The sequence below is a fragment of the Solea senegalensis genome, linkage group LG14, assembly GCF_019176455.1.
Source record: "Solea senegalensis isolate Sse05_10M linkage group LG14, IFAPA_SoseM_1, whole genome shotgun sequence".
NCBI classification, from domain to species: Eukaryota; Metazoa; Chordata; class Actinopteri; order Pleuronectiformes; family Soleidae; genus Solea; species Solea senegalensis.
The window spans coordinates 8,743,271-8,762,701 of NC_058034.1; the positions used below are offsets into that span (position 1 = coordinate 8,743,271).

Consider the following 19,431-nt stretch of genomic DNA (forward strand, 5'->3'; position numbering starts at 1 on the left):
TAACCTATGACTTTTTTGTCAAATTTTGGAAGACATGCTAACCTATGAAGCTTTTGTCATATTTTAGTAGACATACTAACCTATGACTATTTTGTCAAATTTTGGACGACATACTAATGTATGACTTTTTTGTCAAATTTTGGACGTCATACTAAACTATAACTTATTTGTCAAATTTTGGACCACACACTAACCTATGACTTTTTTGTCAAATTTTAGACGACATTGTAAACTATGACTTTTTGGTGACTTTTTGGACGACATACTTAACTATTACTGACTAATCAGTAATGCTTATTGGCAGTGGAAGAAACAAGAGTGATTTGTTTGCTTAATGTTCTGTGCCAGTCAATAAAAATGCCAGTCTCAGCAGTAACATACCCTCCACATGCAACATACTACTATGTAACTCAGCGATGTTACGTTCTCACTGCTCTGTGGTTAGAACAGGCCTATGTGTGTGTGTGTGCGTGTGTGTTCCTTGTGTCTGTACCCATCGAGTCTCTAGTGATTACAATCTGGTAATCATCAGAAAGACTTTGCCGCTAGGAACCAGTGACCTACACTCATAATAATCTTTCTTTCACACACACACACACACACACACACACACACACCTGAACTTGTGTTTTACCAACTACATTTTTATCACAGTTCATTAGTTCCACACTGAAAATACAGGCACAAGGAGCCTAACACAGATATTGTATTTCTCCGGAGTGACCCATGTCTATGTGCATGTTAATCAATATGTATTAATTCCAAGACACTTCCCCAAGGACAAGGAATTTGCTAGTTGAATTAAGAAAAAAAAAGAGTGTTGTATAAGCCCTCTTTATGTGTGCACACATGCGCGTAAAAGAGTGTTAAACAAAAGATAGAGCTGAGAAAGAAATCTACCCCATGAAATGCAAGGTTGTAGTTTAAAAGTCAAACACAGACTCATATAAGAAAAATGTTTACCTGAAAACTGATTTATATCATTATGGCTTTCAATGGCTGTAATTTGCCAATATCCAACATAGTGTCGGCTAAATTAGATTTTTCTCCCCTGGTAAAAGTGCAAAATAATATGCAAACACCACCATTACATTTAGACAAACAACAGTATCCACTAATGAAGCCAAAATGAAACAATAAACACAGTTTCTATGCAGGTTTTGCTGGTACCACCACTCTAATGGCCCTCCATGACTGCTATATAGAGTATATGTATATATAGGTATAGATAGATATATGTATATATCAATATATATATAATTGTTATTACTTTTTAATAATATTACTTAAGTAAAAGTGTTTAAGTATATGACATTTACTGTCCTTACATAGCAAAAGTAATTTTCTGATATAAAATATACATATATATGTACATTTAAAAAGTGTAAGAGTAAGGATTGAGTTATGGTAACAAAGATAGTTAGGGGAAATGTAGTGGAGTAAAAGTAAAAGTTGCTAGAAATATACAGAAACGTGAATTTTTGGACAGTAACCAAATATTAGTACTTTGATACATTACAACACATTTAATCATGTGATAAATACAACCTTATATGTAATCATTATCATTATTATTATTATTATTATTATTATCATTATCATTATCATTACAATAAAATTATTGCTCACTATAGAGCCCGCGGGATGCGAGTTTGACACCACTGTGCAGCTATGATATCTCGGCACTAGGACCTTGGAGGCAGCAGCAGCAGCAGCAGCTCAGTGTTGTTTCAGTGAAGTGCAGCCTGGTCCAGTTCACAGAGCTCAGGTTCTGGACTCAGGACATACAGAGGAAAGACGGTCCCCAGCCTGCTACCCACAGGCAGGGGGGGACACCCGCGACTTCATCCACAGATCTGTAGTGTTTTCTTCTTGTTAATTGTTGACTGAGTGAGCCACTTTAATTGGACATGTCTTCATCCGTGAGCGGCACAGAGGAGGTCCGGGTGTCGCCGCTGACGCCCCTGAAGTTGGTGGGATTAGTGTGCGTCCTCCTCGCACTATGCCTGGATGTCGGGGCCATGGTGAGCGCGGCGTGGGTGACGGCAGACGACCAGTACTACCTGTCACTGTGGGTGTCCTGCTGGAAGCACCTCAGCTCCGCGGAGTGGTCCTGCAACAGCACGCTGTCCACGGGTGAGAGACGCGCCCACGACGCCTGTAGCCTCCACACTGATGATGTGATGATGTGATGCTGTGTGGGACACTGTGGGACACACCATGTTGTTGTGCACAAGTTTTTAAACAGTGTGTAGCATCGACTAAAACCCCAATGAGCATGACTGTGATAGTTGAAGAAACCAGTTAATTGTTTTTAAACTCATTAAAGGACAGAAAACAAGAAACACTCGACTAAAGAGCAACTGATAATATTGATACACGTGAAACCTTTTATATATTGGTATTGAAGACTGAAACTAACGATAATTAGATAATAAGAAAATAGATTACTCTGTCGATTATTTTCTCCGTTAATCAAGTAATCATTTGGTTCAGAAAATGCTGAAAAACGAAAAATCAGTGTTTCTCAAACCTGACATATTCAGTTTTAATAATTTCTTTGTTCTAGGGAGCAAAGCAACCAGTAAATATTCACATTTAAAAAGCTGATAAAAAATCTGAAAACTAGTTTTTATTCTATAGAAATGTTATCAAAATGGTTGACAATGAATTTAGTAATCAATTAATAATCAATTAATCGAGTAATTTCAGTTTCAGCCCTATATACATTGCTAAAACAATTCAGGGATCACTTGTCTGTAGTTTTAAATCATGATTTTGGTTTTCCACTGATGGATATTGCATTATTCATCAATGTGTCTTTTATTTATTCAGGAGTAGCCTATATTTTGTTATTTACCTAAGAAGTTAAATTCATGTTGTTGAATGCAGAATTCTGAATTAGGAGCACAGACTTTCACATACGTCAGATGTGTGCGGAGCTCGGGGACAACAAAGGTTCCCTGCAGACTGTGTGCTGCTAAACCAATCTGTTCTGTGGGTGAGAATTATAAAACACGGCCCTGGAGATTGGTACATGTTAATTACTTTATGATTAACTATTGCCTGGTTAATTTAAACTGCAGAACTTTTCTGCCTGAAATTACATGTTGAACTATTAAAGTCATCTTGAAGTATGAAAGTTTGATGAACAAGATTTACTATCAATCCAGGCTGGTAAAGTTTTTTTTCCCAGAGCGACACCCAATGATGTGGGAATTTGGTCTTGCCAGTATAGCGGTCCAGCTGGGGTTTCATTTAGCCTTTTGTTGCGCACAAAATGAGCCTTTGTGTGGGCTTCTTCACCGGCCAAGGAGTGAGGTTAACTCAGAGCAGAGAACTCCCCAGAGGTCCAGATGCCTGGAGATTAGTAACCAGGGAAACAAGTGAAGCACTCCAGAAACGCTGATGTCCTGTTTTAAGGAAACTTCTGCATGGATTCCCCACATTAAGTTTCTATAATGGAAGCATTTCATATTTCCACCACAGCTGTTCATACAGAGATAAAAAAAGAAAGGTGGTTGAACTCAAACTGGTGGCTGATGCTGTTCGAACAAAAGTCTGTTGTGATTTCAGGAAATGCCTTTTAAAGCCTGATGACTGGCCTATAAAATCTAATGTGATGTTCTTTGTCCGACGTGTAATGTTGATGTTTACTGCAATTGCTTTGCTCTGGCAGATCTGTTAGGCGACACGCTGACCTGTTAATGTGAGTTTAACATTGATTGCATTGCTGGCTTGAAAATGCCAAAATTGCTTAGGAAAATGTCAACTTTCACATGTGGTGCCGTGCTATGGTCTTATATACATTGCACTAAATAGTGATTTTTCTTTTTCAGAAAGATTGTATCAGCTTATATTGTTTTTAGGTCAGTCAGCAAGAAAATACTCCATTTGCCGGTGCTGACCTGCCCCAGTGTGCTGAGTGGAGAGTTGTGTTTTTGTTAGTCTGACAAACTGTTTTCTTTCCGTCTGAGAGATGTGTAACTGTGGGTCACACTGGCCCCAATCCTTCCCCTGTCAGTGCAGACAAAGTGCACTTTGGTGCCATATAAAGACATGCAGTCTCCGTGTCAGCAGCAACAGCATACCACAGTAAATGCACACAGCAAACTGCCCATTTCCTCAGGCTTGTGCTTGGCTAGCCTTATTGATTTGAATCCCAGTAATCAGTTTCCACCCCCCACCCCCCACCACAGCCCTCATCAGCCCCCCAATATTTCCTCCGTGTCATGCTCTTGGCATTAAATAAATCCTATTAGTTTGAAACACCAGCTGGCTGCTCTGATGTTTTGAGCTTGTACTGCAAGGCCTGCACCATAAGTTTCAGTGTGAATTAGAATGCAGACATTATAGATGTTGCCTCGTTACAGGCTCATGAAATGTTTCACTGTACAGTAGCTCTTTTTCTGTTTCTGGTTCTCTCACACACACACGTTTGTGCATCATTCATAGCGAGGACCCTCATAGACATAATGCATTCCCTTAACCATCACAAATAAAGTGACTAACCCTAACCCTCAAACCAAGTCTTAACCCTCAAAAAGAGTTTCTTGGTCCTCACAAAGATACCCATACATGAACACACTTGTTTAGGCATGGGGTCAGAGGGAAAGTATAAAAGGTACAGACCTGACACAGGGTTAGGAATGTGGAGCCGTGATGACACAGCAATGTGTGTGTGTGCGTGTGGATGCCAGGTTGGTGTGAGATGAGGGGATAAATGTGGAGCCATAGTGTGAGTGAAACCAATCAGATGCAGAGACGGCAAAGCATATTAATAATTTACTGTGTTATTGATTGTGAATTTGGGGATGGTCAGCGAGCTAGTGTGTGTATAGGGATGGGACTTGATAGCACTTTTTGGTGTCTGATGCCGCTATCACAACCTTGGATTTCTACCAACAGAGATATTAGTCTGATAGTCTTACCTTTTTAAACAGCTAAGCCATTACTATGATATTTGAGCTGATGCATTTACCACCTAGATTTTAATCAGTCATTTAGAAAACATAATACTGCACTGGTTGGAGTATTACTCACATCCTGGTCACATGACAGTGGTGGTGAACATCTCTCTTTAAAGCATGTTGCCTTTGTTAAGTGAAGCAATTACATAATATTTACGGTTTACAGGTTGTATCGGATTTCACTTGTTTCCAATGTCCAATTTTTGCCAACCTGCATTATGGTTTAATTGCTTTTGCTTTGCACGTGCTTGTGAGGTATTAGTTGAAAAATGTTCAACTTTACAAGCACCACTTCGAGAGCATCATCTACTCAAATGATGCAAATATTCCAGCACAAGCACTAGCCAATCAAATTATGCTTAATGTTTAATTTGTGGACAAGTTTGTTTTCCCAGATAGTGATGATTTTCTTTGCACCCAACAGTGATGAACATCTTATGACCATCACTTCAGCGACATTATCAGTTATTGCTATAGAGTTAACCATGACTAACCTCAGATAACTACCTCAGGCTCCAAGCATCAGACCTGCCCACAGTCAAGTGTGGATGTGAAGCACACGTGTACATATGACAAGCCTTTTTAACATATAATTGCCGAGTTTGACGCTCTGGAATTACCATGACAGATAAGAGATCATAATTTCATTGTGACTAGTATGAATTGTAGTTGCAGACATCTGTGACGTCATTCTTAGTCGTCAAAACTACAGTACCAGATATCTGTAATTCAATATTTACTTGTCAGAATGACATCACTTTTGCCATTCATGTGTGTGGGGTTTGTCATCATAGATATCTACAATTCAGTTGTGGAAATCTGTAACTGAATCTCTCTAATTCCAGTTTCAGATATCTACTACGTCATTATGACTATTACTATAACTTAATAGAACATGTCTAAAAAGGAGAATGTAGTCATAATGACGTAAATATCTGTTATTGGAATTACTGTTATCTACAGTTTTTGGATATCTATGATGCCAAACCCCATACACATGAATGGCAAAAATCGAAATGCAGACAAGTAAGAATGACAGATATCGGTAGTAAATATCCTCTCTGATTAAATGTTAAAACCACTTGCCATATGTACGTGTGTGAGAGAGATAAAGAAGAGAGAGAAAGCAAGCGACACACTCAAGGCTCTTCTGTGACACAAATCTCCCACCATTGTCCCAGACAAAGAAACAGAAATGGGGCCCTAAAGGTTTTTTTTTTTCGATGAACAAAACATCAGTCCCGCACAGGCAAACAGGGGGACCATAATTAATGCTCAGATTAGATCTTGTGAACTGTATCTTCTCTTCCATCTGTCATCATGTAGGGCTCTGATTAATAGTTTGGCACTTCCTGCTCGTCAAAGCCTTTAAGCACCATAACTCTGTTTGGCTGTGTTTTTTGCACAGTGTGAGGGTGTGTTCCAAATCTGAGATGAGAGGACTTTTTTCCTGCATGCTGCTGTCCCCTGGGTGCACTGATAAGGCTTTTCCACTCACTGGGCTGAAGGCACCAAACTAAACTCGAGAAGATACTGTATCTCACCAAAGGTTTACACTAACAGCTGCAGGCCAAGGCCCTTTCACTGAGAGGCCGTGGCAGGAGAAATCGAGGGGTCTTTCCTGGAGGGGGGCCTTGTGTTAAGTGGGTGCTCTGTTCTCTGTGGGCTCTCTCCAACATCCTGTGGTGACAGGACCCATTTTTAAGCCTGAACCATATTTGGTCAAAAAGTAGTGGATGTTTGTTTATATTTGAGCTATACTTCGCTGGAATAAAGTCTCCCCTCAACATGAGTGGGAACTGTTCTTTAAGGAGCTTATGTTTTGTCACGTTCCCCCCTCACTGCTGAATGTTTTAACAATTTTTCTGCCTCTCTCACTAGATTGGCAATGCTTCAATTTTGCTCACCTTGTTTACTTCATAAAAAAAGAAGAAAACAAAGAGAAATGTGACATAAAAGTTCTTCATTTTTCCCACCCACAGTACTTTAAATTATTTCCTCCCTTGTAATCAAAAGCACCATCATAATATCCTCTGCCTGTTTACATGTACACCCTGTTTGTCTAAGTACACAGGGAAGTTACAACAGAGATTCTTAATCTATAAACAATAATATAATAATAGTGTCTCTCAACAATCACTCCCATGGCTAATTAAGTCTGTATAAAGTACACGTACCGCCCCTTTTTTGCATGGAGTTAAAAGTGAGATAACATGATGATTCTATCTTGTTGAGAGTGTTTTTAAAGTAAATTTCAATGAAATGCTAAAGTTGCTGCTAAGGTAGTGTCAGTAAGAGGGATGGATAATCATTACCTGAGTCAGAATCACTTTGTCTTTCTGCTGCACTGGTATCTTTAGTGAACTGCTGAAATCTGTGTTTGTTTGTTTCTCGTTAGACAGAAACTGCTGTGTTGCTGTCCAAGGGTTAAACGCTGCATGGAGATCACTCTTGTTCTGCTGCTGGTCATTGACCCTCCCGTCAGTTACTCGCATCAAAACATAATTAGCCTTCATTGGATTCTCAGAATGTGCTGGGGGGAGTTGTCTCTGTCTTCTGACCACAAATAGTTTGTGTTTACACTGTGGTGATACGGTTTTCTCTTGTGTGCCTCTGAACATTGCAGTGTTCCTGTGGCTCACCAATATCTTGCTTATTTTCCTCTTATCCCTTCCCCTTTATCTCTCCACTTTCCTCTCTCCCGCCAGCGGCACGGACACAGCTCTCCAGTGTAACCTTATTTTAGCTACCTATGTCACACTCTCATATCTCAGTGTGATTTCATGCCTCCCCCACAGTCACTTTCTCTCTGTGTCTGTGTGTGTGTTTGTCTCAGACTGGCAGATCGCCACGCTGGCCCTACTGTTAGGGGGGGCGGCACTCACCCTGCTCTCCTTCCTGGTGGCTCTGGTGTCCCTGTGCTCTGGCTCCAGGAGTCGCTGCTACAAGCCAGTAGCCGTCATGCTGTTCTCTGCAGGTACGCAAAAACATTTGTTTATTGTGGGAGAAAGAACTGAGGAAAAGTCCAAAAAATATAGTGACTCAGCTTCTAAAATTAGATTGGCATAGGAGGTTGTAAGGATCTTCCCAGGCAAACCTATCAACTCATATTTGAATGCAAGTTTTCAGTGGCATTGGCCTTAACTCTTCCTTCTTTCAGGTGTTCCACAAGTTAGTCATGGTTGTTTTAGATAGGGGTGGGATTCACATTGCGTTATGGGATATATGGTCCACAATGACCATATAACAATGACAATCATATAGTGATACATCACAATATCTGTCTAACAGAAGAAACAAAAACGTCCGTCAAAGAGCGCAGGATTTGTCAATTTATTCATAACATAGAGAACAAAGTGCATAAAGTCTATGTATTGAACATGGATGGAGCAACTCTTAGCGTAGATTTCTCCACCATTATGGCAGGGACTGTTTACTTTAGAGCACCTTCGTCTATTAATTACAATAGCAGTATTTGCCCTAGCATATGGGTTATGGTAATACACTAGGAAGGGCGACGATATATCATATTTGCTTGACCCAATAAGATAAAAAAAGTATACATTTTTGACATATATACCTTCTCTCTTTCCCCTTTTTGTCTTTGCAGTGGTTCTTCAGGTGTGCAGCTTGGTCCTGTTCCCCATTAAGTTCATTGAGACGGTCAGTCTGAGGGTGTATCATGAATTCAACTGGGGATACGGCCTTGCCTGGGGATCCACCATCTTCTCGTTTGGAGGCGCTATCCTCTACTGCCTCAACCCCAAAAACTATGAAGACTACTACTGAAATGTGTGAGACAGGAGCGGAAACCAGGATTCCCTTTTTTCTACCGGAGCCCACTCTGTAAAACAAAATGTTACACAAGTGCACAAACACAGATTACAACTAGAATGAATGACTGCATTGTGGTTGTTTGCCTTCACTGATCAGATGAGTTTCAGTTCACGACCATCTATGTCCACACTCATAATTTATGTAGTGAAAACTTAATTATTAAGTGCACCTTGTTATAATTAGTATATTAAATAAATCTTGAAATACAAAAGTACATTTTTTATAACAAATTTGAAGGCATTGCTTACAAGAGGGGGTCGAAATGAAGGACAAACAGACACCCCACCCCCCAAAACAGCCATAGCTATTCCCAAAGCAAAAGTATAAAAATAGATTTAAAAAAGGTTATTATTCTCTTTGATACTTTGTTCACTTTGAAACTCTGTGATCCGAGAGTTGGTAGCCAGCTCAGCTGTGAACAGGACTTCTATAACCAAATGAGATAGTCTGGGAGAAAATGTCACATTTTGTCTGTGTCCCCTGTAAGTGGAACTCCAGTTGGTCTAAGATTTGGGCAGAGAATCTGGTGGCAGCAGAGGGATTCACTGACCCCATATAAGGAGGAGTTTGTGGACTAACAATTCCCCAATTATAAAAGGAGGCAAGGAATAATCAGGCAATTAATGGAACATTTTCACTGACTCACATCCTGAGGATTACAAAGTGAGGAAGACAGGGCCTTCCAAAGGAAATGTAACATCCTACATTTCCCCATAGATTCAGTTTAACTAGAACTTGGACTTGTTTTCTTCCTCTAGTAGGGCATAATAACATTAGGGAAAATATGGAATGAAGCTCTAGAAGAGTAACTTTTATCTCTCCTGCCTATATGTGTTAAAATAGTCACATAATACATAGGAGCTATGGAAAAACAGTATGAACATTCCTCTGCCATATCCAAATATCTATACTAATGAGGGGGACATTCAGTCATGAATAATTAACACTGTCAATACATATAAACTATGCTTAAACTTTCGTCCTGCAGCATAATTTTGAAAAAGACTCTTGTATCAACATGTATGTGTAGTAACCACACTTCTAAGTAACATCCATTCCAAGCAGAACAGTGGGAAGGAAGAAGGCAAATGACCAGGTCTTCTGAGTGCATGTGTGCAAAGCTGCATGATCATATCACATGTGAGCACACACCTCCCCATGTGATGCCTCCTTATCTTACCACTGTAGGAAATGGGGATTCTAAGTAGGCGCCATTAAGGATGCATCAATTTTCAGAGAGGCATGTTCTGGGTCTTTTTTTACTTGCGTCTCCAGTTACTTAAGAAAATTCCAGCATGCTGTGGGTGAGTTGTGTTAAGATGAAACTAAGGAGGACAGTGAGGGATCTTCTCACAACTTATTTAAAAAAAAGGTAGTCAGGAACTTCTATTTCTCTTTTGCAACACTTGTAAAATAATGTAACACCTGCTGCTGTACTTGAATCCCAGTGGCTTGTTTACCAATACAATAAACGTGTACTGTGAAAAAAAAAAAGGTGTACATGTTCATTTGGGGGAAATCAGAGCATTTGTGGAATATGGACTATGTAGAAATGTGACATTTGCATGGTAAAGTCACATAGAATCAGCTCCTTTATTTAAGTACAGCAAGTTGAGGCATTTGCACAGAAAATCAATATCTTAAGAACACATAATACAGGGTGGCATGATATGCATATAAGTACCAGAAATATACTTAAATGCAATTGTCTTTAGTGTTCTTTCAGTGAAATGAGCTCTAATACAGAGCTAGATACAGTGTACAGTCTACATTTCGCATTAGTCACAACTTATATACCATTGCTTTCGTTGATTCACTGTCAGAGAGAGAGAGATAGTTACAGGTTCTGAATTTAAGTAGAGGTTCCTCCATTTTGAGTTCAGAAATAGGCATAGTTGTGTAAACAGGGCAGTCACTCATTCTGCATGGAATGTTCGCTAGGTAAACCATAGCTTCCCCTCATCAAACCTCAATAATTTGACCTTTCAGAAGCTCCATCTCAATCACTGCCAGTGTCACGGAATGTCACTGCCTCTTCTATACATTTGCCATGAGAAGAGTCTCCAACCGTCCGGAAAAGGTTTAATCATCCGCCAACAGAAATGAGGGCCAAAGTGCACAGGAGCAGTGGATGTGAGCTGCAGCACAAGTGGGAAGTCAGGGATAGTGGCTCTTCCTCAGCAGGTAAGAGGGACTTATATACTGATTGAGAACGGAAGACCTCTAGACAAGATTCTGGAGGGGTGCGGCAGGAGATGGAGCAAGTATGTGGAAATACAGCACAGTCCTCAGCTCAGGTGCAGCGCGGCATCTCGCACTGTTCACAGCGGTTGAGTGCAGGGTGGTTGAGGAAGGTGCAGCTTTCACAGTTCCACTGGGCGCCTTCAAAGTCCTCGTCCCTCTGAAGCCTTGGCACTGACTTGGAGCCCTGCTCCCCTTCTGATGAAGCCAGACAGAAGCAGTACATAAAAAGACTATTTGTGTGATAAAATGCAAAATGCAACAATTTCAGTGTCAACACCTCAAGGTCATCAACCATTTATAAGTGTGTGTGTTGATAGAATTTGGCATTCACTAAATATCCATCTTTCTCATCTAGGTTCCATACCAACAGATTTGTGGAGGTCAATACAAAAAAAAGTCCCAAATACCCTGACAGCTGAATGCCAGATAAGACAAATATGAAAGTGGCAGAAACTCAAATCCGTAGGGCTCATATTTATGCCATGGAAACTGCTTTGGACAATTCTCACCTTTCTTTCCGGGTTTAGGTGGAACAACTGGACCAGGCTGAATGTTGTCATAAAAGTTGTTCATTGCTTTTGGATCAAACTTCCCTGTGGAAGAAAGCAGAAATCAAATACTGACGTTTATTTAAAAGTGATCATCCCAGGTAAAAGTTTGTCATCAGTCCAACTGGTTTCCAGCTCCAGAAAAGAATAGCTGTTTAACCTAGCTCAATTATTGCAACAATAAACGTAAAAAAGTAATGCGTCCAATATTCAAAATGCCCAATTATTTCATTGAACCCTGATGCAACACGCCACAACCAGTGCAGATCCTTGGTTTCTCTTTCTTTACAGCCCCTAGTGAATATAATAATACAATTACTAAGCCAATTCAGTATGAATTATACTGTTTTTTCTTCTTCACTTGGACACAGTTCCATACATTATTTTTTACCAGCATTATAATATTGCTAGCTTAAAGACACCAGTTTTAGTTAAAATACTTTCTATTTATATAAACTTACAAGTTAATATAATACTTAAGCCACACGAAGATGGCGTGAAGATGGTTTGACGATATATTCTTGCAGCTGCATTTTCCCTTGAGCAAAGTTTTCTTGGTCAATGAGCTGGATGTTGGGTGATGCAAATTACACATTTACTGGCTGTTACAAACCAATCACAATTAGCAGCATTTTCCACAATGTTACACAATCATTGATCCATTTGACTATTGTTTGATGTTTGTGTTTAAAATACGGCGCAAAGTGGGGATGCTTCTAAATAACAGGGACATTGTAAGTATAGGACTACACTGATGTCCTGAATCTTGACATACATACGTTATTGTCTGCCAACACATTTCCGTGGATTAACATGTTTACATTGAAAGAAAGACATTGTGTACATTGTGAGAATGACTATAGAACACAGAGTTACTTTAAAGCTGCTTTTTTGTTGTGAGTTAAGACTTATTAACCAACTTATAATACGGATCATCCTTAAAAACAAAATCTGAGAGTGGCACCAGGGTTGCCACTTGCCACGATTCAAAAGCTCAGAATAAAGACCCTCGACACGTGCCAAACCACAGTCAAGTAGCTTAACGAAGTTGTTCAATTGCAACACTGCTCTTGTCCCAGTATACGAGCAGAAGTAGAGAATTGATTTATTGACTTTAGTGTTTTCACCTCTGCTCCACTAGGGAGACCCTTTAAGCTTGTTGGTATAAGGCAGTTTACAGTTTAGCAAGTGGCAAGTTGATAGCATGTCTAAACACTGACTTAAAAATATAAAATTCTTTAAGCTGATGGAGCAACAAATTGGTCTCTTCGTCAGTCCTAAAAAATGCAGTAGAGATTATTAGAGACGGAAACTGTGTCACATGGTCAGAGCATTGAGACCAGTTCGAGTCTGATCTCTGGTTCAACTTAAGTAATACATGCAGTAGTAGCTCGACTCCCAATCATATTATGTGTTATCCATCTTTATCCATCTTTAAGAAATGTGATTTAGTACAATTTCCAACCTGACTGCATACCTAGATGCTTTATCAATCACAGCTTTAAGGAAAAATATTAACAAATCATGCTCTTTAAAACAACTTCAATACATATTTTGCTCTTTGTTTACTAAAAGGTTTTTGTGGGATATAACTCACAATTCACATGTAAATCGATTTACTGTTAGTGCAGAAAAACACTAGAAATATTTTTAAAACATATTTGTACAACTGGAAAGGAGAATACCTGCACATTTTTAAACCCTCAAAAATCTAAACGGGCACTGGACTGGAAAATCCTGTGTTGGTTGGGCTCTTACCTAAACATCACACATCAAAATAAACACAGCATCTTATCCGTGAAGCCTAACTTGGCAGAATCATGCCTGCACTAGTGGTTTGTATGATTAAAAAGGTGCAATGGAGCCATCACGCTGGAGCTAAATCTGGTCTGCTTCTGTTCTGCTTTTTCAAGACCAGTCCATCCATCCATCCATTTTCTAACGCTTTGTTAGGAGGGTTGCAGGGGTGCTGTGCCAATCTCAGCTGACATAGGGCGATAGGTGGGGTACACCCAGGATTGTAATGTGCACTTCTGAGTGAGCATGTGGTGTGAGTGAGTGTGTGTATATATACCTCTAGACTGCAGTAGATCCGTCTCTTTCAGAGTACAGTCGATATCAATCTGAAGCTGTCTGTTAAAACTCCGCAATCTGGTCATCTCCTCTGGCTGCAGTTAGAATAACCAAAAGCACATCACCAAATATACTCCCGTGACCATTTCAAGCTTCTTACAAGGTCATTTTTTTCCCATCACTTTATATAACATGGTATTATGTTTTATTGTTATTATTATTATTATTATTGTTATTATTATTATTATTATTATTATTACTACTAATGTTATTATTACTACTATTACTTTTATTGCTGGATCTTCTGTTCATTTTTTATGAATCTGTACAATGAATAATAATTATTGTCTGTGGTTTTAAATAATGTTTGTGAGCATATGGAAATGTATAATTTAAGATTTGTGATGACAAGAAATGTGCAAGTCCTTACTCTGGGTATAAGACTGGTTGAATTTACTCGTCGAAAGCGCCTTTGAAGGGCATCATATTCCATGTTGTTGACATCAGCTTTGAGCTGCTCTAGTTTCTGCTTCTCCAGCATCAGTTCCTTCAGTAGACGCTCCATCCTGGCCCGCTGGTGGAGCAAGAGAGCTATAAAACAGAGTAGTATATATAGTAAATGATACCAATTTAGCCTGGATAAGTTTAACACTACCAAATAAATTCCCCTTACTCATCATTTGTCTTTTCAAACAAAAAAAAACTTCAAATGTAACAAAGACAAAATTAAATTAGCAAAAATGTATATCCATTACCAGCACACGAACCAGCAGCTTATGAATGAATAAAAAGGTAAATCTAATTTAATTAATGGATTAGATATCATTTTATACATTTCCAACAAAAGAGACACACCCTGCAGTACTGGAACTGAGATGTGTCAGTTATACAGTATATGTCTTATCCAAAAAACAGAAACAGAAAAAAACATACAGATGAAAACACATGGAGAAAAAGAGACAGTACATTGAAAACAAATATCAGTTTCCAAGATGAAATGCATCAGTAAACAAGGTTTCATGAGTTATGATGTCAAACAGTTTTCTTCAGGCTGAATTCTGACATCAGATATTCCATTTAGTACACTACCACATATGAACATAGCACACACAGCATACTTCATGGCATAGAGTGTTGATTTCAACTGTATCATGTTGTCTGAAAGCACATGTGGCTGTTATGCACTTTGGTTAGTGGTGTTTTATGTGTCTAACTAAACCTGCCTTGGTCAGTTGACTTAAAAAAGTCAGTGTTTTACTTGTATGTCACATTTTTGTGTCACAAAAATAGTTAAATTTCACATTTAACTATTTTGATGCAGGTGGATCAAAAGATCTAGAGCCAGGAGAGGTGGAGGTATGCACTGGAGGGAAGAGGAATGAAGGTTAGCAGGGGCAAGATAGAATACCTGTGTATGAATGACAGTGAGACACGTAGAACAGTGAAGAGTAGAGGTTGCAAAAGTGGATGAGTTTCAATACCTGGGGTCAAACATCCACAGCAATGCAGGGTGGAGTGGATGGAGATGAGTGTCAGGGGTGATGTGTGACAGAAGGATAACAGCAAAAGTGAAAGGGAAGGTCTACAAGATGCTAGTGCGACCTGCTATGATGTATGCTTGAAGACAGTGGCACTGTCCAAAAGACAGGAGGCAGAGCTGGAGCTGGCAGAGCTGAAGATGTGAGGGACAAATCAGGTTGAATAGTTTGCGAATAAAATAAGAGAGGCAAGGTTGAGATCGTTTGGTCAAGGGCAGAGAAGATATAGTGATTATAATGGACAAAGGATGTTGAAGATGGAGCTGAGGAAGAGGAAGATCATAGTGAAGGAGGAGGACATGAGGACAGTTGGTGTAACAGAAGAGGACACAAGGGATAGGGCAAAATGGAGGCAGATGATCCACTGTGGCGACCCCTAAAGGGAGGAGCCGAAAGAAGAACAAAACTATTTTCATCCAGATACTGTATATAACCATACTGGTCAGTATGAACACATTCATGCACTCAACATAGCATGTGCGTGTGCAAAAATGCAAACTGAGACAAAGTCTTTGCCTTTATCATAAACTGCACAGCCACAAACACACATCAAATATCAGTTTCACAGGGAAAACATTTCTAAGTGATACACATAAATGCAGGGCTAAAGAAAACTCAAGAATCCCTTACCTTGTGTGTAAGCATAGTCATCAGAGCCTGAGCTTGTGCGTCGGGGCATTTGCTGAAATTGATTAGCAATATTCCCTGGTAGAGCGGAAATGGGGAGGATGGGTGCAGGTGCAGCGTTGTGCTCCCCTTGGTCTACTATGTTGAGAAGAGACTCTGCTTCAGTCACTGGAGGTGAGCTGGATGGCCTCTGGGCCTGACCTCCGGGGGACACTTTGATTTTGAAAGTGTAGGCTGATTGGCCTGGTTGAGGAGAAGAGGCTGGCCGAGGCCTTGCAGGACCCTGGTGCTGCAGGTACAAGCCAGGATGAAAGGCTGCTGGGCCTGGAGGTCCACTCATAGTGATGCCCCTTGAAGGGGAGCTGGGTGAAGGGCTGGTGGCCATGTAAAGCGCTCCTTGGGGGTGAGGGGTGTGCACGGGTGAGTTGCTGCGTGGTCGTGGACCCTCCAAGGTAATCTCTATTTGGTTCTTGAGAGAACTTTTTGTGTGGTAGGGCCTGTAGACAGCTGGCTGTTGTTGGGGTTGTTGCTGGTGATGGTAGGGCATGCTGGGAAGGGTTGGGGAGCTAATAGGGAGAAAGACATATTGCTGGTGCTGGGGTTGTGGCTGGGGCTGAGGCTGTGGTTGGGGCTGTGGCTGGACTTGATGTTGTGGGGAGCTGTAAGGTGAGCCATATGTGGGAGTGCTGTAGGGAGATTGCTGATGCTGATAGACAGATGCTGCTGAAGAGGACCAGGGTGCTGGCTGTGGGCTCTGGGAGGGTGAGGGTCGAATATATAAGGTTGTGTTTGTGCTGTTAGCATAGTGCCCAGGAGGGATCTGCAGAGCCTGTGGAACATTGGGTATATTTTGAGAAAGGGTGACCGTTATTGGGTTCATAGTATAACGTGGGATAGGGGCATATGTGGGAGACATGCCCTGCATGGTGGGTGGAGGAGTGGGAGTGCTTGCAGTGCGGCTCTGGTCATTCATAAAAAAAGGATTATATCCAGGGGAGGGGGCCATAGTGGCAGGGGCTGACAGTGGCTCAGGGTAGCTCGGCCGCTGGGGTTCGATGTGACTGTCACTAGTGCTGTGCACAAGAGAGCGCCCTACTCCTGCTGCTCCTCCGTTTGTCTTACTTGCCTCTGAGCCTGGGTAGCCCAGACTAATGTGCAGCATGTGGTTTCTCACTCGCCCTTCTTCTGGGCTGTGGTGGAACTCTCCATACAGGTATCTATTACTCTCCTGGGCAAGGAGGTGGCAGCAGAGATCCAGGTTGTTGTTGTTCTGAGACAGAAACAGAACAGTCTCAGGAATACAAAATGTATTACCGAGTGTTAAAAACTTCATTGTGCTGTCTTACTGTGCAATATACATCATAAGGGATAATGCTAGAGGTTAATATCTGAGTAGTAGTATAAACAAAGTAATATGTGCGGTAATGAATCTACCCACCAACCATGTGATAATCAGTCACAATTTTCCAATATCATTCTGTCGTAATTTTCTAACAATCTCCAAATAGCTGTATGAGCATATGGTTGTGTATTGTGTCTGACTGTGTGTGTAAATCTGGGATATGTGGTCAGGTAAGACAGAGCCACACGAGTCATCATGAAAAGTAAAAAACAAATAATGATAACATAAAATATATGAGTCCACTTGTCTGTATAATAAATTAGTTTTCTGAATGATTCCAATAAGTTTGATAATTTTTATAGCCAAAACCATAGCCAGATGGTATAGCCAGATTTTGCACATTTACTGTTCAAATACAGGGGAGAAACATGAAAAGTGTGGCAGCGGCAACCTCACCTCAGACTGCTATACCTCACACACTGGGTTGATGCATGCATGCATGCCTGTTGCTGTCTCCCTCTATGTGGCCAATATAATGTTTGCAGACACGTTTATTATTCACCCATACTTCCCACAGTCTGGCTATTATCTTCAATGAATGTGTATGACATAAAACCACAGTGAAGAGGCACAAGGTAAGGCAGACAGTACCTTGCCACACTGACAGAGGCACATGTGAGCCCAACAGGTGCTTGTTGTTGCTGTTCTTGGAGGATGCAGAGCAAATGTGCTCACATTCATGTAACATTCATTCTTTCTTAGCCAAATAGGTACCTTACCTATGTGTGTAAAGAATGCTTAAGAGATATGAAACATAACCAGTAGCCAGTGTGCATGCTGCCAACTGCCTAGATAATAAACTACTTTTGTGGGTTAATATATTTGTATAGCTGTGCCTCAGCAGCCATGAACCTCATGGCACGTCACTGGTGTAAATAAATACCTGCAGAAGGCACTGTGACACTACCCCTTCTGGGATCTCCGGGAAACGCTGCTTGAGGTCCTGCAGGATGTGGTAGTCGAGCTGAGAACCTCCCTGCGCCATCCTGAGCCAACACAGAGAGTCAACGAGCCCAAAGCAGCAGTGGGGGAAATACCATACCTCGGCTCATCCCCTAAAGATACAAGATGACAATCAAAGTTGATGATTGAACTCAAATTTCATGAGAACCCTGGAGTGAAAAACAATCCTATTTGCACTACTGGTCTGCAAAATGTCTGTCACACTCCCCATGTGTCAGCAATAACTGCAGCCAACAATTCTATTAGTCTTTACGGGGCATGTCAACCTGAGTTTGTTTATGAGCACTACGTATCCATCAAAAGAGTCGAACAAATCACGAAAAATAGCACACCATCACAAAGACCATCCATCCCTGACGTTCATTCGCATTCGCACACGGGTGCTAACAAGGTGGCCTGTCAGTCTGTTGTTGTTTGTTTAGCCATACCTTTGCACCAAGCAACGACGACATACCATCTCTAGCTAGCACGCAAGCTACTTATGAGCATCAGTTTAACCTAAGTACATAACTGAAACTGACAACTACACCAGACTAATGACACTCCTACAGCAAGCAACAACAACGTCGAGGTTGTACCGATGGCTCAGTGAGCAACACAGATCTCCAAAAGCCAATTTAAGTAAGATTAATAGAATTAGTCAACTGTCTGGCAGCTAGCTCTGCTAATGCTAGTCGTAGTCCCGGTCAGCTGTCACAGGGATGGATTTGCTAGCTAGTCATGCTAAAGTCAGCGAGGTGTAGCGCGGAGCTCTTGTTAAAACTCACCATATGTTACGCGTCTGTCTCATGGCTCAGACCATAGCTGAGATATAAGAGCAAGCTGAGATGTTTGTGAAATGACGCGCCGAGGTTTCCCAGGTTTTTGGTTTGGCTTAATAACTTATAGTTTCGCATTCCAGCGTCAGGCCCCCGCCGCGGAACCGATCACGGACAGGCTGTTGTATCGCGATGACACATTTGCCCGGACCAGGAAGTCGTTCAAATCTGTTGTTTTGTTTTTTTGAAGATGGACAAAAAATACACAGGTTGACAGGAAATTGTACAACGTGAGACAACAAATGGACAACAACAGAACTTATGAACAAAATAAAGGAATATATATAAATATAATAAGATAAAATAAGATTAACTTTAACCCTCAAAGGGGAAAATCTCCAAAAACAATTAAGAAAGACGTGTACAGGCAGTGAAAATGTGAGCACAGTCATTACAGCCGTATAGTTTTCA

General features: G+C 40.8%; 2 protein-coding genes across 3 annotated transcripts; one reads left to right on the plus strand and one right to left on the minus strand.

The window, feature by feature from the left end:
- The first annotated feature begins 1,732 nt into the window (after nt 1–1,732).
- tmem47 (transmembrane protein 47) lies at nt 1,733–10,301 on the plus strand. Its single transcript, XM_044044148.1, has 3 exons — nt 1,733–2,136; nt 7,807–7,947; nt 8,581–10,301. The coding sequence occupies exons 1-3, from the start codon at nt 1,911–1,913 to the stop codon at nt 8,757–8,759; spliced, it is 546 nt and encodes a 181-aa protein (XP_043900083.1). The 5' UTR covers nt 1,733–1,910; the 3' UTR covers nt 8,760–10,301.
- Nucleotides 10,302–10,381: 80 nt separating this feature from the next.
- tab3 (TGF-beta activated kinase 1 (MAP3K7) binding protein 3) lies at nt 10,382–19,160 on the minus strand. Of its 2 annotated transcripts, XM_044044127.1 has the most exons (7): nt 18,970–19,160; nt 18,123–18,294; nt 15,841–17,107; nt 14,103–14,263; nt 13,674–13,767; nt 11,561–11,644; nt 10,382–11,246 (listed from the first exon to the last, which is right to left on the minus strand). In XM_044044127.1, exons 2-7 carry the CDS (start codon nt 18,222–18,224, stop codon nt 11,101–11,103), a joined length of 1,854 nt encoding a protein of 617 aa, XP_043900062.1. In that variant the 5' UTR covers nt 18,225–18,294; nt 18,970–19,160; the 3' UTR covers nt 10,382–11,100. The 2 variants fall into 2 exon arrangements, with proteins under 2 accessions (XP_043900062.1, XP_043900063.1); XM_044044128.1 differs by lacking the exon at nt 18,123–18,294.
- Nucleotides 19,161–19,431: the final 271 nt, after the last annotated feature.